We start from the raw sequence: 17,634 nt of genomic DNA, 5'->3' as shown, positions 1-17,634 counted from the left end.
AATAAAATAAAAACAGTCTTTCTTGTCCTCACTTAAAATAAATAGTATTCATAAAAAATAAAACACACAGAGACAGCACAGAGTGTACAACAAACCTTAATATTTTCATCTTTAGCTGATACAAACTCAAAATAGTGACTATATTTCCAGCTAGAAAACACATCTCTCACTCCTCCCACCATTGTTGATCACGCTGTAGAACAAGGGGTCGGCAACCTGTTCCCATCAAAGAGCTATTATTACCCGTTTCCCACAGTAAAGAAAACACTGGGAGCCGCAGCAGCTGCGGCGTTGTGGGCGGGCCCTACCCTAAGACAACCGAGAGCTGCTTTAACCGATCACAACAGGTGACAGCAACCAATACTTAAAGTTATCTTTCAACAGAAGATAATAAAACAGTTTGTATAAAATTGACCGAGAACTTGTAGCCCATCTGTGTCGACAGTACTTAGATATTTTTCACCCTGTTAGTGGTTTTAATGTTGAGCAGGTGACGGTTTTTGACGCGTCACACACATCTCCTTTTAAAACATGTTTAAACTGTTCAGAATACAAATCCAGGATCTGTCTCGTTGGACTGTTGTAATTAAACTTTGTGCTGAACTAAACTTTACATTAAACATTGTTGAAAAGGTAAGAAAAGGATCCGATCAATTTGTTTTAGCCTCATTTACAGAGATAGAGACAATGGCATAGTGCGAATGGCTCTGGTGTTAATCAAGTTTAATGTTCCTGTTTGCAACAATCTTCACAAGAAGGAAAAACAGTTAAATGACAGGATTCACAATGAAATTTCCCATATTTGATCACTTATTTTGACGGAGAAACCTCAAGGCTGCAGATGCGCTGATATTTTTATCGTTACGCACATCGCGGATGTAGCTACATCAATCAAGAAAAGATCCCCATCAGAACATCTGAGCTGGACACTGAGCTCCGCGCAGCTCACTGTCAGCACACACACACAAGATAGACAACGAGCTGAAGATGTGTAGATCGGGGGCTTGGAGCGCAATGCAGAACCAGAGCCATGCGGGGAGGTTCCTCTCACTGAAGCGAGTGTTTCCCAAACCCTGTCTCTCAGAGAGACTTGTCACTTAGAAAATGTTCCCCGATTATGAAACTTTGGCTGAATAGCACTGTCTCCAACGTGGCGATGCATCCATGAGCCTGCCTGAGGAACAGTCCAGAATCTCACATCCTCTTCAGCTCAGAAAGCTCCTATAGAGACATCTTACAAGCAGGTGACCTGTCAACCGTTGGTCCTGTTCAGGTTTAAAATGAATGCAGTAAAATGAAATATTGTCATGTTCTGGGGCAAATGTCTAACCCAAGACATGCAGATTCAGGAGACGGAGACAATTTAAAGGAAATAATAATGATCTTTTATTAAAATGGAGAACTAAGGGCGCACTGGAAGTCCAGCGGATGGGGAAACAGGAAGCGGCGTCTAGAGGGAAAGCAGCAGAGGTGAGTATTGGGATTTGTAGTCCAAAGTGGGGTGTTGTAGGAGGAACTTACGGTACGGAGACTCAGGAGAGCCAGGGAGGGGATGAGCCGGGGTATTGTCCAGGAATGAATAATGTGCAGTCCGAGATGGTGAGAGATGATGTTTCCGAGAGGGGCGTGTGGAGTTGGAGAGGGAGCGGAGACATGGTGGAGAACGGGTCGGCCAAGCGGGTGATGGTGAACCAGGAAGCGAGCCGGTGAGAGATCCTTGCAGGTTTGGATGGAAATCCAGAGGAGAAGCCAACCTGAGGTGAGTAATCCAGACAAATATCCAAAATTAATCGAGGTTCAAAAACATTCACAAGAGTTCAAAATCTCTGGCAGCCCCCCGACCACATCAGATGGATGAAAGAACCGCATGTGGCTCCAGCGTGCATTATGGGTAGCCAGCTTTCAAGTTTTATGTTCTTTATTGTGCGTTTTGTTGGTTATTTTTTTTGCAGGGTTGTGTTTGATGTTTTTAGTCGTTTATTCAGTAATATGACTGTGCTTTTTTTTTTTGTTGGTTTTAATTTTGCACCACAAGTGAGAGTTAAATTCCAACAAATGGCATCGCGTGCTGTTCTATTGTTTGGTGGAAAGTTAGTGGTTATTGATCAAATTCATTATGCAAAGCTGATGTTGGCTCCTCTGCCATGTTTTCTTTCCTTCTCTCAGGATTTTCCTAAGCAGAAAAACGCTTGCCGGCATCTGACCTGTTTTGCTTATATCCTTTTATGCCTCTTTAGCTCTGGAGAGCCATGAGCTATCTCATGTCTCAAGAGGTCGGACGGCTGATAACGATTTTCCTACACAAACTCTCACAATATTGCAGTCTAAATGAAATGGACCCTACATAGAAAAATGATGCATTAACGAGTAGCAAGGTGCTATGCACCCACCTGTGTGCCTCTGTTATAAGATAAGTAAAAAGAACATATTTGTGAATGAGGTAACTGCTGGATGTTGAGACCTTGAATTTGAGCTGAAAGAACCTTTGTTATTACAACTGTGGATGAGAATAACTGGAGTCCAGAGCGACAGAGAAAATACTTTAAATATTGGATGATAAGAATTTTTGCTGAAAACAAGTCTAAATCAACAGTGATCTCCCAAAATTTTCTTGTGCTTTTTCGCCCACAGGTCGTGAATCCAGGAAATTGGGTTCTGATGAAGGTGCTGAAACAAGACAATTGGGGCAGCCAGAGGTGAGAAGGTCCATTCCAAGTACTCCACACCACTCCTACTGCTGTGAAGATTGCTGAGAGACCATCTTGGATTCATCTATCCCACTGCAAGCTCAACAGCATCAACTGACCGCTATTAGAGTGCAACGAAGTCCGGGTTTCAAAGATGTGATGGTAACAATAGGTACTCATGTCTCAACCCCGGTAAAGATGAATATCTGCTTCAAGCTTGCTGGATTCACCACATTGTTGATGTTGGCGCTCACGTTCATGGCCCTGCACTTGGGCCGCCTCTCAGCACCTGACGGAACGACTGGGACAGCAGCATCTGACGGGAGTACTGGAACTGAAATGACAGATTGGGGCTCCTCCTCCCTGACCACACACCTACATGACAACGTAGCCTGCACCCACCTTGGCTGAAGACCCCCTGGACTCAACTACGACAGGAGACATCGAAGAAGAGACACTGGAAAAGGATAACTACTTCAGTCACCTGCACCCAATCTCCAACCTGGTTTCACGGTCAAAGGACCAGAAGGATTTTTCGGGGACAAGATCAGCTCCCTGACAGGTGAACCACCTCAGCATGCCATGGAACGACCCTGACACCTTCCTATTGAGAAGTTGAACTATGCACTTTCACATCCCAAACTCCATTCTTGCATTCCAGACCTGGACTTCAAGGAACTCATCAACTTAAGACTGAAACCATCCTGATCAACGGAGAGGACTCTAACCTTCCAAACTATTCTTCAACTGGGACTCTCAGTCCATGGACAAGCTCTTTGATGAAAAATGCCTGGTTTGCCTCAGCTAGTTAGAGCTGCATAAATTGATACTACCTGTTCATTTTTCCTCATTCACAGAAAAAGCCGTGTGTGACCTGAAGCTTTAATTCATCTGATGTTTCAGTAAACTCTACTGATGTTTACGATATATTATATGGTTTTGCTAATCCTTCCTAATCTCTTTACAGGAACTGCTATAAACTGTAGAATTGTTGCGTCACAGTAAATTCACATCAGTATGTATGAAATACCTCTTCTTATGATGGTGTTGATTTAACTGATTTCCATTATTTCACTTGTACCTCTTTAAACTGCCGTTTGATGTTATTGTCAGTTGTGTTTGCCTTATCGTGTTTTATTATTTCATTTGTTCTTTATTATTTTCTTTGTTTTGTTGTTTTATTTTTGTTTGGTTATCCTATTCGGATAAACAGGAGGGATTATGTTATGGAAATTTTATGATCCATTATTTCTTTATCATTAATCCTGAAAGAATTCTCACTCAGACACACACACACACACACACACACTCACACACACCTCTGTTCTTTTCTTATCTCATGTTATATAATAAACTCTCAGGGCAGAATCTCAGGGCAGTTGCCTCGTGCTCTGCCCCTGATTGCAATCCGGTGACTGTCTGCTTATTGTCTCCTTTCCTCTTCGACTGCAGGTATTGAGTTACTGATAAAATCCATAACACAGTTTAATAAAATAAATTGTTAAAAAGGTTCAAACATATTTAACCAAAGTTGTAAGTATTTTCAAAATCCCTTATCAATTATGACAAACATTGTTTTTGTGGAAATTCTTTATTAAAATAAAGAAAAATGGAAAAACACATGAGAATAAATTAGCATAAATAGGTCAAAGACAAGCAGAATCACATGTAGTTAAAAAATAAAAGCATTTCATATAATTCAAGTAACAACCACATGTTCTCTGTACTTCAGATTTCCAGCTCTGCTGTTTGCGTTTCATCACGGCTGTTCTGGTAAACTACGTAAAAAGAGTTAACAACTTAGTCATTTAAATAAACTCATCATTGTTGCAAACTCCCTTTGGTTTCTTTGACCTCACCGAGTTCCACACAAATCTCTCATCGGGAATTTACCCGTTACGGAGGATCTGAGAGCTTCATCCAGCCCCACAGAGCAGCTCCATCCACACAAACGGCATCATAATGAAAACCGTCACGAGAGCAGAGAAGGCCAGTGGTGTGTTTTCCCTGCACACAAAAGAACATTCCGGTCCTGCTCACACAGTGAGCCACTTTCATGAACACGGTGGCTCAGTCGCACGCCAACCACATGCTTTCACAATCTAAGCATCTCAGTGCTTCATCTCAACAATACACTCAAAACATAAATGGGTGTGTGTTTTTCCCTGAAGAGGACACAAAAGTGCAAAATGCATTCAAGGACAAATATAAATGAGCATGCATCTTAAACATATAAACACAATGTATTAAATACTCACATTGCTTACAGCGCTGTCAGAAACATAAACAAAAAAACAAATCAAATCACAAAATCATAATTTTCCTCTCGTTGACATATTGCGTGTGTGTGTGTTTGTATTATGCTGGTTTGATAACGTGTGTAAGGAAGCAGGTTTCTTTGGGGCTGCTTGCACCTTTCAGTGGAAGCTTACAGCTGTGATTTGTCATAAAGTAGGCCCAAGTCTAAAATGGCACCTGTGATTCCTTTATGCTACTAATTATTTTCACTTGCAGTCAGTCTGATTATTTAGGTCACCAAGCAGAATTTGGATCACTACTGAGTGATTTTAAGGACTTTTTTTTAAATCACAATGCTAGTTGGATCCATTCACTTGCTGTGTTTTATGCTAAGCTAAAGCTAAAGGAGAACAACCGGGTCAGGAGTAGGACTCGGCTGGTTCAAAATTGTTTTCCCCCATTTATCTAATGCTGGGAAATATGTCAACAGAGAAATTTTCAATTTTGGGTGGAATTTGCCTTTGAAGTTCTAATTCTTTCATCTTAATGTGTTGGACACTTAAAGTGCAGGAAGGTTTGACGTGTCATTCTTTTATCCGTTAGTGATGACTGAGGCCCTAATTTGACTCAGGCCATCCAGTAATAATCTCAAATCAACAAGCCTGCAATCTGAAGAGTTTTCCCTGTTTACTAACAGAAAAGCAGATACAACACAAAGGAGACCATTTTGATTTTCTTGTGGAGACACTTCAAAGAACTTCACCTCCCAAAACATCTAATAAACTCTAGTAAATGGCTCTTTCATTGAAAGTGCCTGCTTTTTCATATGTTTATTTGTTTATTGTATTTTTGGTGGTATTGGTCAGAGAAATCTTATGACTCAACCACTAAACAAAAACATTTTCACACATCTACGAAATCACCATAACTCAACCTGAGGCTGCTCTAGAATATTTTGTTCACATTTAAAAAGTCTTGTTCAAGTTATCGCTCACTAGCACACTGTTTCTGCCATCTTGGTTAAATCCTACTTAAAAACAATCTCGCTGCAAATTTCAATCAAATTCCCTTATAGATAAAAAAAAATTGAATAAATATGGTACAGCTTGTTGTGTAACATGATTTAAATTGTATATTAAAATGCTAAATTCACGTAACAATGGCAGGAAGTGATCTGAATTTCAAATGTCCCTTTTCTACAAGATTAAATAAAATACTTTGGTTTATAGGTCACTTGTTTTTTTTAAAGGGAATAGATCTGATATTAAATTGCTTAAAACAGCATTACGACTAAAACTTGCCTGATATTTGAGGGCAAACTTATAACTAGTGGGTTTTTCTGATCGCACCAGTCATAGACCACCTCACTACAGCCAACACTTCGTTGGCATTTCTTCTCCTGCAGTCTGTGATGCTTATGAGTTGATGAATAATCTATTAATGACCACATTCTGCTGAAAGAGGTGATATATATATATAAATAAGACTAACAGAGCAGACATGTTGAGTGGTCTGGGTGAACAAAATGAGGTTCAAATGTCAACAATGAAGTTAAGTGCAAGGCGTTTTCCCTCTACCTCACACTCTGTGGGTCAGACAAAGATGGTTGGAGTTTCTGGAGGATGAGGAGGAGAGGCCGAGCCACAGTCAGACAGGCTGTAGCTGAGCAGCAGCTCCTTGTCTCGGTGCAGACAAGGTGCGGTCATGTGCTGGTTGTGAGAGTGGTAGAGTCTCAGGAAGGCCAGGATGGACTGAGCGAGCCACAGAGCTGTCACACACCACAGAGACGCCTGGGGACACAGAGCAAGAGGCGACACCTGAACGTGAACTCTCTGATCAAAGAAGCACATTAAAAATGGATCAGAGCACTCGCTTTTGTTATTAAAAAAAAAAGGTAAGCAGTATGTCAGTTTTTAAAATAAAAATAAAAACTCGACAGGAAATTAATGTTGCCCATAGCAACCACTGATTCAGAACCACAAAAGCATCCTGGTGATACATTGAGATCTGTACCAGTGCTTTACACCAACTTATGACCAGAACTTAAGTCAATGAAAAGTCACTTTTATTGTATGCAGTCATTTTAAATATTCATGTGCTTTATATTGCACACAGTATATTATAGCAGTAAATGTTATTCTGAATGCCAAGCCAAGTCAGTGTGTTGGTGTTGTAAATGAGATGGAGGAGCAAACTCTGGGAGAAAGTGAAACAAAAGTGAGTGACTGATTCATGCTCATGTGGGTAAAATACAAAAATTCTGTGTGAATTATCTTAACTCGTGTGAATCCCATACATTCAGATCTTTTTATTTATTTATTTATTAAGGAGATTTTTTCCCTTGAACACTTGCAACATAAAAACTAAATCTCACTGTAGTTGCTGTAGTTGTTGTGCTCTAGTTGTTAAGGTAAAGCAAATTGTTTAGGTTGTGAAAAGACTAAAAATCCCTAAAATTGTTTCCTAATTACCAAATCACATCTGTTAATCTTAAAATGCAGGAAAAACACGATTTCAGGTTTTATTCTGGGAGAAGGGAACTCTGTAGTGAGATGACGGTAAATAGTTCTCTACTATCTGCTCCTACCTGAGCCAGACTGAGATCTGTGAAGAAAGTAGAGGTGTTCACGTCCAGATAAAGTGGGACTGACTGAGACTCTGCACAGCTGAACACAAGCAAGAGCCAAAAGATGAGCAATACAATTCTGTAAAAACATTTAATATTACAGCATGACACATTTATTAATAAATGCATCTAATTCCCCGGATCATGTGACTCTGGAGACGAGCAGTAACTCGGCGGCTGTACCTGTAGGGTCGCGTGTTGTCATCAGTCACTGTGTCACACCAGGAGCTGAATCCCAGAGACAGAATAACACTCGCCCCTCCGGACAGGAAGAGGACACACACACTCAGCAGGACCGTGAGGAAGGATGAAAACAGGGTGCTGGCGGACACACACACACACACACACACACACACACACACACACACACACACACACACACACACACACACACACACACACACACACACACACACACACACACACACACACACACACACACCGTTTGTTAATCCTGATAGCAACAGTTTTACCTGCATGACTGCTGCTCAGTTATTGCTACATGCACTTTAATGAAAATTATTTTTCTATTTAAGAAAATGGATCATTGGGCTAGGTGAGCGGTAATATCCTGTAATGCAGCATGCATGTTTGCACACTAATTAAAAAGGAGCGCATATGTTCTGCCTCAAACAATATATGGTTAGGTACAGAACATACGCACTCTTGTTAGTTATAACTACATCATCTTACCAGCAAAGATACTGGCGTGTGTGTGTGTGTGTGTGTGTGTGTGTGTGTGTGTGTGTGTGTGTGTGTGTGTGTGTGTGTGTGTGTGTGTGTGTGTGTGTGTGTGTGTGTGTGTGTGTGTGTGTGTGTGTCAGCAGACTCACTCGTCGTGTCGTCCGTGCAGATAGAAGAGGCACCTCCAGCCCTGCGCAGCCCCGTAAAGCACCGTGAAAATACCCACAAATGTGGCGAATTGGCAGGCTTCTGGTGGGCCCCACTGCCGCACCACTAGGTGGGATAACTCTCCAGGCTCCCCCGTCAACTCGGCCCGGTTTTCGTTCCTCCAATAGCCCGTGGAGAAGAGGGCGCAGCGGCCTTTAAAAGCGGAACCGTTCAGGGCCATCGGAACGACAACCAGCAGCCCAGCCGCTATAGAGAGGCCGTGAGCCGCGCAGTGAGCTAGAAGCAGCCGCCGGTTCAGCTCCATGACACTGGCCGAGCAACGAGCTAACGATGACAGCTTTCACCTTGTAGGAAAATTAAGTGGGTCATCAGGTACTCCCTTTGGCTTGGTTCTGTAACTTGTCCCAGTTAGGGTGGGATTTTAAAGAAGTAGGGCGGGTCCACAGGTCCACACGGTCTGCACGCACAGGCAGAGGAGGAGCAGCAGACAGGAGGTCTCACTCGTACAGAAATCCGAGACACCAAACCGAACCTGCTCTTTCAAACACATTTGGTGGTAATTAGAATAATTATAAGGTGTATTCTTTTCTTGAAATCTATTAAGTGATGATTGTTAACTGCTTTCACTTTAACTTAGTCTTATTTTTTGCAGGGACAGATTCGTTTAAAACAGGGATTACCAATCTGGTGCTTGCAGGAACTATTTAAGGTTCCCACTGGCCTTTTCTTCAAATAGAAATAGCTCAACCAACCTAAAATCAAAATTTAAAAACAATCTAGTGCCATCTTATTTTTCACAATGCATTTATTTAGGTTTAAATATGACAAAATTCTCCAAAAACCATTAAATTATGTTTAGTGTACATGCAGTTCTGTTTAACTCTGATCTATTCTAGTCCAAATCAGTAATGCATTCTCCAGGCAGCCCTTCATATGGCTCAATATCAATGAAGTAGCTCTCCGCTTCACATAAGGTGATGGCTTCTAGTTTAAACAAATCAAGGTTATTGTAATGATTTAAACTATGGGGATTACATTGATTCATGGTAGCTTACCATCACTAGCAGTGTGTGAATGTGAGAGTGTGTGAAAGCGTCTTTGGGGGTCTTGAAAAGCGCTATATAAGTTCAATGCATTATTATTATTATTATTATTATTATTATTATTATTATTATTACGCTGATAGCTAACATTTCTATAATAGCCAGTATTATTCTCATAAAATTAAATAAGTTTAGAATGGATTATTTCTGCCATGTTTCCTTTTTTACATGAAATAAATAGCAGATAGTGTACTGAATCTGTGAACATTTAGTCTATGACGATAAAATAAAGACTAAGTTTACAGTAATAAAATAAACTATAATAGGAAACTGACAATGATCTAACTGTCACTGATGAACAATCATGCTGTCAGGTCAACAACAAAACATCACTACCTCTTCTTTGTGGTTCTCCTTATTACTGCATTAGCTCCTTATTTGTGCATAATAACCCAGCTGAGCAAAAGAAGTATAAAGAATTCAGTGTTAAAAAAATTAACCAAAAGCGTTGTACATTTTAAACATGTTGTCCATCACTGGACTTACCAGTTATATGAAATAAATAAAGAATTTAGCTAAGTAAAATATTTTGGATTGCTTTTTAAATAAATCACAAGAAGACTGTTATACAGTGTGACAGCCTCATCTCTTCATGTGTAAACCTTTGGGTTTATTTCTTTTATTTATTTATTTTTGTTAATTTTTTAAAGAAACCTTAATGAGACCTTCACTAAATTATCTTAGACTTAAACAGCACAAATAACATTTAGATGAAGACAATGACTATGAGTTATTTGAACTTATTTTACAATCTTTTAAAATCCCATGTTGATTAATAAGATGTTTTAATCCACTGAAATAAAAACATTTCACGTTAAGCGATCTTTAGTTGTGAAAGCTGGGACGGTTGAGATGACAACTTGATTTTAATTACGTGAGTCTTTGAGTGGAGTGTGACATCATCCTATACAGACCATCTTTGTTGCTAGAACCATCACTGACCTACCTACATCAATCCCACGTCAGAGTTTTATTTATTTTACATATTTATTTATTTATTTATTGTCTTGATGACCTATTTTCAGCAGCCTCTAAGAAGGAAAAAAGAAGTTTGAAAACCTTCCAGACGGGTCGATTGTCTGGATTATCTAAAATGCCAGCAACAGTCGTGTGGCCTCATGTTTTTCTTTATCTTTTATGTTTGTGTATTTAGCAGACGTTTTTGCCCAAAGTGACTTACAGGTGATAATCAAGCCAGCAGGTTGCCCTTGAAGCTAAAAACACATATTTTGTGTCTAATTCAACACTAATTCAATTCTCAAATCCCTTAAAAAGTTAGGATTTCTATGGAACAAATGCATTTAAAACATGCATTTTATACATAAGCTACTGTGGAAGACAGAAGACAGGGGTTGCCAGATTCTGGGGGCGTGGCGACTGGACGCTGGCTGGTGCTTGTCAGGCGTAATGAGGCTGGAGAGGAGAAAAGGGTGGCAGATCTACCAAGGCGTGTGTGTGGTCGACCTGTCATTGTGGCACCCGGTTCTGGGGGCGGGATCGTTCGCAGTTGGTTAGGACTACCGGCGATGAAGACAGCTGAGTAGGTGGGCAGTGTTCCAGCGCTAGGAGGGGAGGCTTGACGCCTTCTTTAGGTAGTGAGGGCTGGGAGTAGTTGGGTGCCGAGACCACGCCGACATCAGCCGCCGTACACTCTGGCAGCCAGACCTGAGCCGTGGACTCACCCGCCGTCCTCGCAAGCTGAACCCCGGGGCGCTGGACGGTGTCGGAGGCTCTGACCCCGGGGAGGGGGTCGCATCGACTGGGCCAGCTAAGTACCCGCTTGCTTGATTTTACTTATGCTGAACAGCTGGTTTTATCGTGAAGGAACTCGGCCATAGTGTTTTATTGCTGGTTGTGTTAATAAAGGATATTTTTGATAAACTGCTGCCTACTGGTGCTGTTTTTAGGTCCTGACTGGAGGGTAAGATATTCTGCCCGTGCTCCCACTGAAACTTATATTACACTACATAACTAACTAACTAGTTTTTAAATCAGATAAAATATGACACACAATATCATTATGGTTATTTAAGGGAAATTTATAAATTTTTCATATTTTTAAATTGTTGTAAGTTGTGGGGTTAGCAAGATTTTATTTATAAAAATTACATGTATGTCCCAATGACACAGTATAAGTTATAACTCTGTATGTCTGCATAAAAATGACAAATGATCACATGTAGGAGTTGGGGTTGAGGGTCCTGGCTTGTTTTGGACACAAGCAAGGGGGTCCTCAAACAAAAACATTAGGTAACACTGGACTACGGCAATAACATCTTTTATGGTATCCCATCCAAAACCCTCACCAAACTTCTAGACATCCAGAATTCTGCTGCCTGTCTCCTAAACCTCACATACTCCTGTGACCACATCACTCTTGTCTCTTCAAGACCTCCATTGGCTTCACCTTCCTTAGCGCATCACATCCAAAGTCCTGCATAACCCAGACCGGCTACTATCCAGACCGGTGACTTGAAGTCTCACAAAGTCACACTTTACAGCAATCCACATTTACACCTCAGAACAGACAAGCTATACCTGGTTAGCATTTATTGTAACGTGTTTATTATGATGGAGCCTCAGAAGAAACAAAGAAAACATTTCTCTTATGAAGCTAAAAAAATAAGGGCATCTGACCGCAAAAGCACTCACACAAGAGTCAACATCTGGAGTTTTCTGAATCACGAGAGCTCAGAGACAAATAAGGATTCAGGATGCAGACCTAAACATCATCCCATTGGCCTATAAGTACAATATTAATATGTTTTGTTTGTGCTCATTTTAGCTTTCCTAGGTTTGTAATTTATCCATCCATTTTTGGCCGCTTATCCGAAGTTGGGTTGAGGGGGCAGTATTCTAAGCAGGGAGGTCCAGACCTCTCTTCCCATGGCCACTTGGGCCAGCTCCTGAGAGGGAATCCTAAGGCGTTGCCTGGCCAGGCGAGAGGCATAGTCCATCCAGTGTGTCCTGGGTCTCCCTTTAAGTCTCCTCTTCGTTGGACACGCCTGTAAACCTCACCAGGAAGGCTTCCAGGGGGCATCCTGACCAGATGCCCAAGCCACCACAACTGGCTCCTCTCGATGTGGAGGAGCAGCAGGTCTACTCAGAGCCCCTCCCTGATGACAGAGCTTCTCACCCTTTCTCTAAGGGAGAGCCCAGCCCCCCGCGCAGAAAACTAATCTCATTCTTTCGGTCACTACCCAATTCTCGTGACCATAGGTGAGGGTAGGAACGTAGATCAACCGGTAAATCGAGAGCTTTTCCTTCTGGCTCAGCTCTCTTTTCACTACGACAGATCGGTACAGCGCCCACATCACTGCAAACGCAGCACCAATCCACCTGTCGATCTTGTGCGCCATCTTTTCCTCACTCGTGAACAAGACCTGAGATACTTAAACTTCTACCCTTGAGGCAGGACTTCATCCCTGACCCGGAGAAGGCATTCTACACTTTTCCGACTCAAGACCATGGTCTTGGATTTAAAGAAGCGGATTCTCATCATAGCTGCTTCACACTTCCTCATCACTCAGCCCTCTGATTTCATGTTTGGGTTTGCCAACAAGCTACAGCCTTTCCCTGTCATCACATGATTCCTCCTCTCAGGATCATATTATTTACCAAGTCTGTTAAATGGTGAATGGTCTGTATTTGATATAGCGCCTTCTAGAGTCCTCGAACCCCCAATGCACTTTACAACACAATCAGTCATTCACCCATTCACACACACATTCACAAGCTGTTGGTCCTCAGCCCCTCTAAATCCAATAATGGCGTAATTAATCTAACCCAATCCGTGCTAATATGTCAACTTTCTCCTTGATCGAATCCACCTTCTGTGCCAGAGTCTGAATCTCAGCCAAAGTTCCAAGCTTACGACTCATCTCGACAATTATGAGTTTGTGCGTTCACAGCTCGGTGTAATCCATCCCTGAGCTCCAGGATTGAGCCAGTATTCCTTGACAGTTCATTAATTTTCCGGTGAGCCAGGTAACCACTCAGGCCAAAAAGCAAGAAACCTGACACCAACACCACGAATATCCAGACGTCTTCAGAATCCTCTACAGACAGTTAAGAGAGTCAGATCAGGTTCCACTGTTTCCAGGAGTCCATGATATGCCCAGCTGGCTCTGTCCCAGAGGGGCATCCGGGAGCCCCTTCTCCCGTTCTCATCATTGAAAAAAATCTTGTCAATCGCGTTGAGAGACCAACTGACCAGGTCCATTTTTCATAATTTCCAGAAAAAATGCAGAAGCGCCGTACACCCAAAGACAGACAAAGAGCCTTGGGGATAAGATAGGGAGGAGAGGAGGAAAAAAGCGTCTGTACTCTCCAAGAGCCGGAAGAAGAAAAGACATGGAACAGAATATCCAATTAGAGACGTCTACTTCTGGAGTATTGTTATGCTTTACTCATTTTATCAATTAAAGCACAGAGACTGACAACTCAAGCTGGAAAAAAAAACAACATCAAAATAATATGTTAATATGGACAAAATTGACTACATTTGCTTGAGTATTTATTTATTATTGTGTAATTTCTCTGGAAATTTTATAATTAACTTTATCTTTAATACTGCATATTTAAAGTAGAGAAATATTCAATTATTAGGAATATTAGTGGTTTTCAACTGATCTTTTGCATACTTAAAATGAAGATGCCACAGCAAAAATCACTGAGTAGAACCTGGGGCCTTCAGATCTGACGCTCTGCCAGCTGAGCTATTTCGGCGAGTTTGAAAGCCAAATATTGATTGTTGAATTTCCTAAACCATGGAATATTCAGTGCCGTCAAGCCAGCTTCCCATCCGGAAACGTATGGAAGCATATGTGGAAAAAAATTCATGTTACTATGCAGTAGCAGAAATTATATTTCATTTTCATATTACCACTGCCAAATTTGACTCATAAATGAAATTAATAAGCAATCTTCCAAACTGATTTTTAATTTTCTTCTTCATCATTGCTCATTCTGTGACTTAATGAAAAGTATAAAGAAAAAAACATTTGAGAACCAATTTTCAAATAACACTCCAGCAAATGTGTAACAAAATTCTATTTGAAATGTCAAATTTGAAAATTAAAATGCATTAGCAGAATTCAATTTTCATTTTCAACATACAACTGCTAAATGTGACTCACAAATAAAAAACAAGCAATCCTCCAAACTGCTCTTTAACTTTCTGCTTCATCATTGCTCATTCTGTGACTTAATGGAAATGGTAAAGAAAGAGGAATTGCTATGTCTTTTTCGTGCCCGCCCTGCATACTGTGTTACATTTTTGCTGGAGTGTTATTTGAAAATCAAATCTTAAATGTTTTATTCTTTATACTTTTCATTTAGTCACAGAATAAGCAATGATGAAGAAGAAAATTAAAAATCAGTTTGGAAGATTGCTTATTAATTTCATTTGAGTCAAATTTGGCAGTGGTAATATGAAAATGAAATATCATTTCTGCTACTGCATAATAAAAGGATTTTTTCCCCTCCACATATGCTTCCATAGAACGAGCGGCAAGCCAGCCCTGCTTCGATTTTTAAAGGCGCAACTACAAGAAAAATTACGGTGTCTGCGGTCGATAGTGCCTTTCAAAATAAAAGTACACTTATAGGACGTGTGTCTGAAGTGCTGATGAACACTTTTTCTAAGTTGGTATAGAATTGTGTCTTAAGATAAAACTGTGTTTTAATGATTTTATCTATTAAAAAACACTTTTAAATGCAAGACTGAAAACGATTTAAACTGGGTTTTTTTTTGTAAAACTGTGTGCAAGTTAAAACAGCGTTTTTAAAGAGCAAGTAAGGCCTAAATTAACTTTTTTTTGCTGATAACCTGTATAGATGAGCGTCTAATGGTGCTGTACACATGTGTAATCATTAGTGTGGCAGTTTAGTGCAACTTACTTTAAATTTAATATTTCAGTCCAAAACCATATTTATATCTCCATCTTCAGGTTAAAACTCTGCTCCACAATCATGTAGAACCAGCTGTGGCTAATGGCTAAGCTGAAAAATGTGAGGTTGTCAGCAAATCACTACGTGACTGCACTTCACTGGTCTCCTGGTGAGGGCAGCCGTACCTCCACCTGGGTGCACGTTCATATTCACACCCACGATGCAACCAATCACCTGAGGTGCAGAAGCCTGTGCACAACCAGCTCATTCACAAAAGGAAAATACAAAACATGAATGGCTCCTACAAGAACCATGCAGGACGATTCTGTGTTTTCTAAACCCAGTCTCTCAGAGCCTTGTCGCTTAAAAAATGTTCCCTGATTATGAATCTTTGGCTGAATAGCACTTGTTCCTGTCTCCAACACTGCGACACATCCTTGAGCCTGTCTGAGGAGAAGTCCAGAATTTCATATCCTCTTCAGCTCAGAAAGCGCCTATAGAGACATTTGATTATGCACAAGCAGGTAACCTGTTGTCATGTTCTGCGGGTGGAGGTGGCAGACCATGTGTGGTGGTGGGTTCCAGGAGGCAGATGAGCAGGCAGACGGATGTAAAAAATAAAAAGATGTTTATTGTAGGACGGGAGCAACAGGACGAACGAACATGCACAACGACAATGAACCGACAAAGACAACAACCAGGAGGGAGGTATAAATACACAAGGGAATCAGGAACATATTGGCAGAGTAATCAGGGACAGGTGAGAACAATAAGGCTAATCAGGGCAGGAGAGACACAGTCAGGGAGGCTGGGGCGGATCATGACAGTACCCCCCCCCCCCCCCCCCCCCCCCCTTAAGGGGCGGATACCAGACACCCACAAGCCACAGAGCACAGGAGACACAGGGACGAACGAAGACCAGACTAGGGCACACAAGACCAGGGAACACGGAAGACGAGACCAGGGAACAAACACAGACCAGGGCTGCGGAGCAGGGGCCTCTAAGAGTAGGCGGCACTCCGTCTTACGACCAAACAGACGTGTCCACGAACTTAGACCAGGGAAACTCTGACTCGAAGACTTGGGACTCGAACACTTGACTTGGACACGAAGACTTGACTTGACCACGAAGACTTGACTTGACTTGACACGAAGACTTGACTTGACTTGACTTGACTTGGACACAAAGACTTGACTTGACCACGAAGACTTGACTTGGACACGAAGACTTGACTTGACCACGAAGACTTGACTTGGACACGAAGACTTGACTTGGACACGAAGACTTGACTTGGACACGTAGACTTGACTTGGACACGTAGACTTGACTTGACACGTAGACTTGACTTGACTTGACACGTAGACTTGACTCCAGGAACACAGGACACCAGGAACACTGAGACAAAACTGCAGCAGCAGGCGTGAGACCCAGCAGGAACTGCAGCAGCAGGCTTAGGCCCCAGCAGGAACTGCCGCGTGGAGTACCTGCAGGCACAGAACCTGCAGGCGTGGACCAGGAAATGGTAGAGCAGCGGGAGCGACGCGTGGAAGCCCAGCTCGGCGGCAGGTACTCGACATCCCAATCAGAGCAGGTGCACATCCCGATCTGCTGGGTCCATCGGCGGAGGCTCGGGTGAAGGGAAGCCGGAGAAGAGCGGGGAGACCAGCCCTACCACACCGGAGAATAATGGCGTGCGTAGGGGGTGTAGCTCCCTTGAGGCTCCAGGATCCACCGGAGAAGAGCGGGGAGACCAGCCCTACCACACCGGAGAATAATGGCGTGCGTAGGGGGTGTAGCTCCCTTGAGGCTCCAGGATCCGCGGCTTCAGGAGGAGAATGGGACGGGGCAAAAACAGCAGGTGGTGAATGACCCTGACCACCCCGAAGACAAAGTGGGATGCGCCAGAATCTCCCAGAGGACTTCGACCACCCCGAGAACAGGTAGGATGCGCCGAACACAAAAACTCCAGGCCAGAAATCACCCTCTGCTGAAAGGGAGAAAAAGAAAAAATAATCCTCCAGAAGCAGGTGTGTTAGCTCACCACAGGTCCAGGTTTGGTCGGTTCATTCTGTCATGTTCTGCGGGTGGAGGTGGCAGACCATGTGTGGTGGTGGGTTCCAGGAGGCAGAAGAGCAGGCAGACGGATGTAAAAAATAAAAAGATGTTTATTGTAGGACGGGAGCAACAGGACGAACGAACATGCACAACGACAATGAACCGACAAAGACAACAACC

The 17,634-nt window shown here is 42.1% G+C and overlaps 1 protein-coding gene and 1 long non-coding RNA gene across 2 annotated transcripts; one reads left to right on the top strand and one right to left on the bottom strand.

Annotated features, from left to right (window-relative positions):
- The first annotated feature begins 1,618 nt into the window (after positions 1–1,618).
- Positions 1,619–2,305, top strand: LOC107378218 (uncharacterized). The gene is made up of 3 exons (XR_011520488.1): positions 1,619–1,759; positions 1,834–1,891; positions 2,167–2,305. It is a non-coding gene; the product is annotated as an uncharacterized lncRNA (long non-coding RNA).
- Positions 2,306–4,259: 1,954 nt separating this feature from the next.
- Positions 4,260–8,922, bottom strand: zgc:153018 (Transmembrane protein 179-like). The gene is made up of 6 exons (XM_015948300.3): positions 8,385–8,922; positions 7,735–7,872; positions 7,513–7,591; positions 6,503–6,715; positions 4,946–4,958; positions 4,260–4,694 (listed from the first exon to the last, which is right to left on the bottom strand). Exons 1-4 carry the CDS (start codon positions 8,705–8,707, stop codon positions 6,518–6,520), a joined length of 738 nt encoding a protein of 245 aa, XP_015803786.1. The 5' UTR covers positions 8,708–8,922; the 3' UTR covers positions 4,260–4,694; positions 4,946–4,958; positions 6,503–6,517.
- Positions 8,923–17,634: the final 8,712 nt, after the last annotated feature.

Source organism: Nothobranchius furzeri, chromosome 1, assembly GCF_043380555.1.
Source record: "Nothobranchius furzeri strain GRZ-AD chromosome 1, NfurGRZ-RIMD1, whole genome shotgun sequence".
NCBI classification, from domain to species: domain Eukaryota; kingdom Metazoa; phylum Chordata; class Actinopteri; order Cyprinodontiformes; family Nothobranchiidae; genus Nothobranchius; species Nothobranchius furzeri.
Note: the sequence above shows the minus strand (reverse complement) of the source record. Positions and strands in the feature narration are given on the sequence as shown.

Coding starts and splice junctions, on each gene's coding strand:
- zgc:153018 (XM_015948300.3), bottom strand. CDS start 8,707: ATGGAGCTGAACCGGCGGCTGCTTCTAGCTCACTGCGCGGCTCACGGC. Junction 7,873..8,384: donor CTGCACGGACGACACGACGA/GTGAGTCTGCTG, acceptor TGTGTCCGCCAG/CACCCTGTTTTCATCCTTCC. Junction 6,716..7,512: donor CAGATCTCAGTCTGGCTCAG/GTAGGAGCAGAT, acceptor CTGTGTCCCCAG/GCGTCTCTGTGGTGTGTGAC.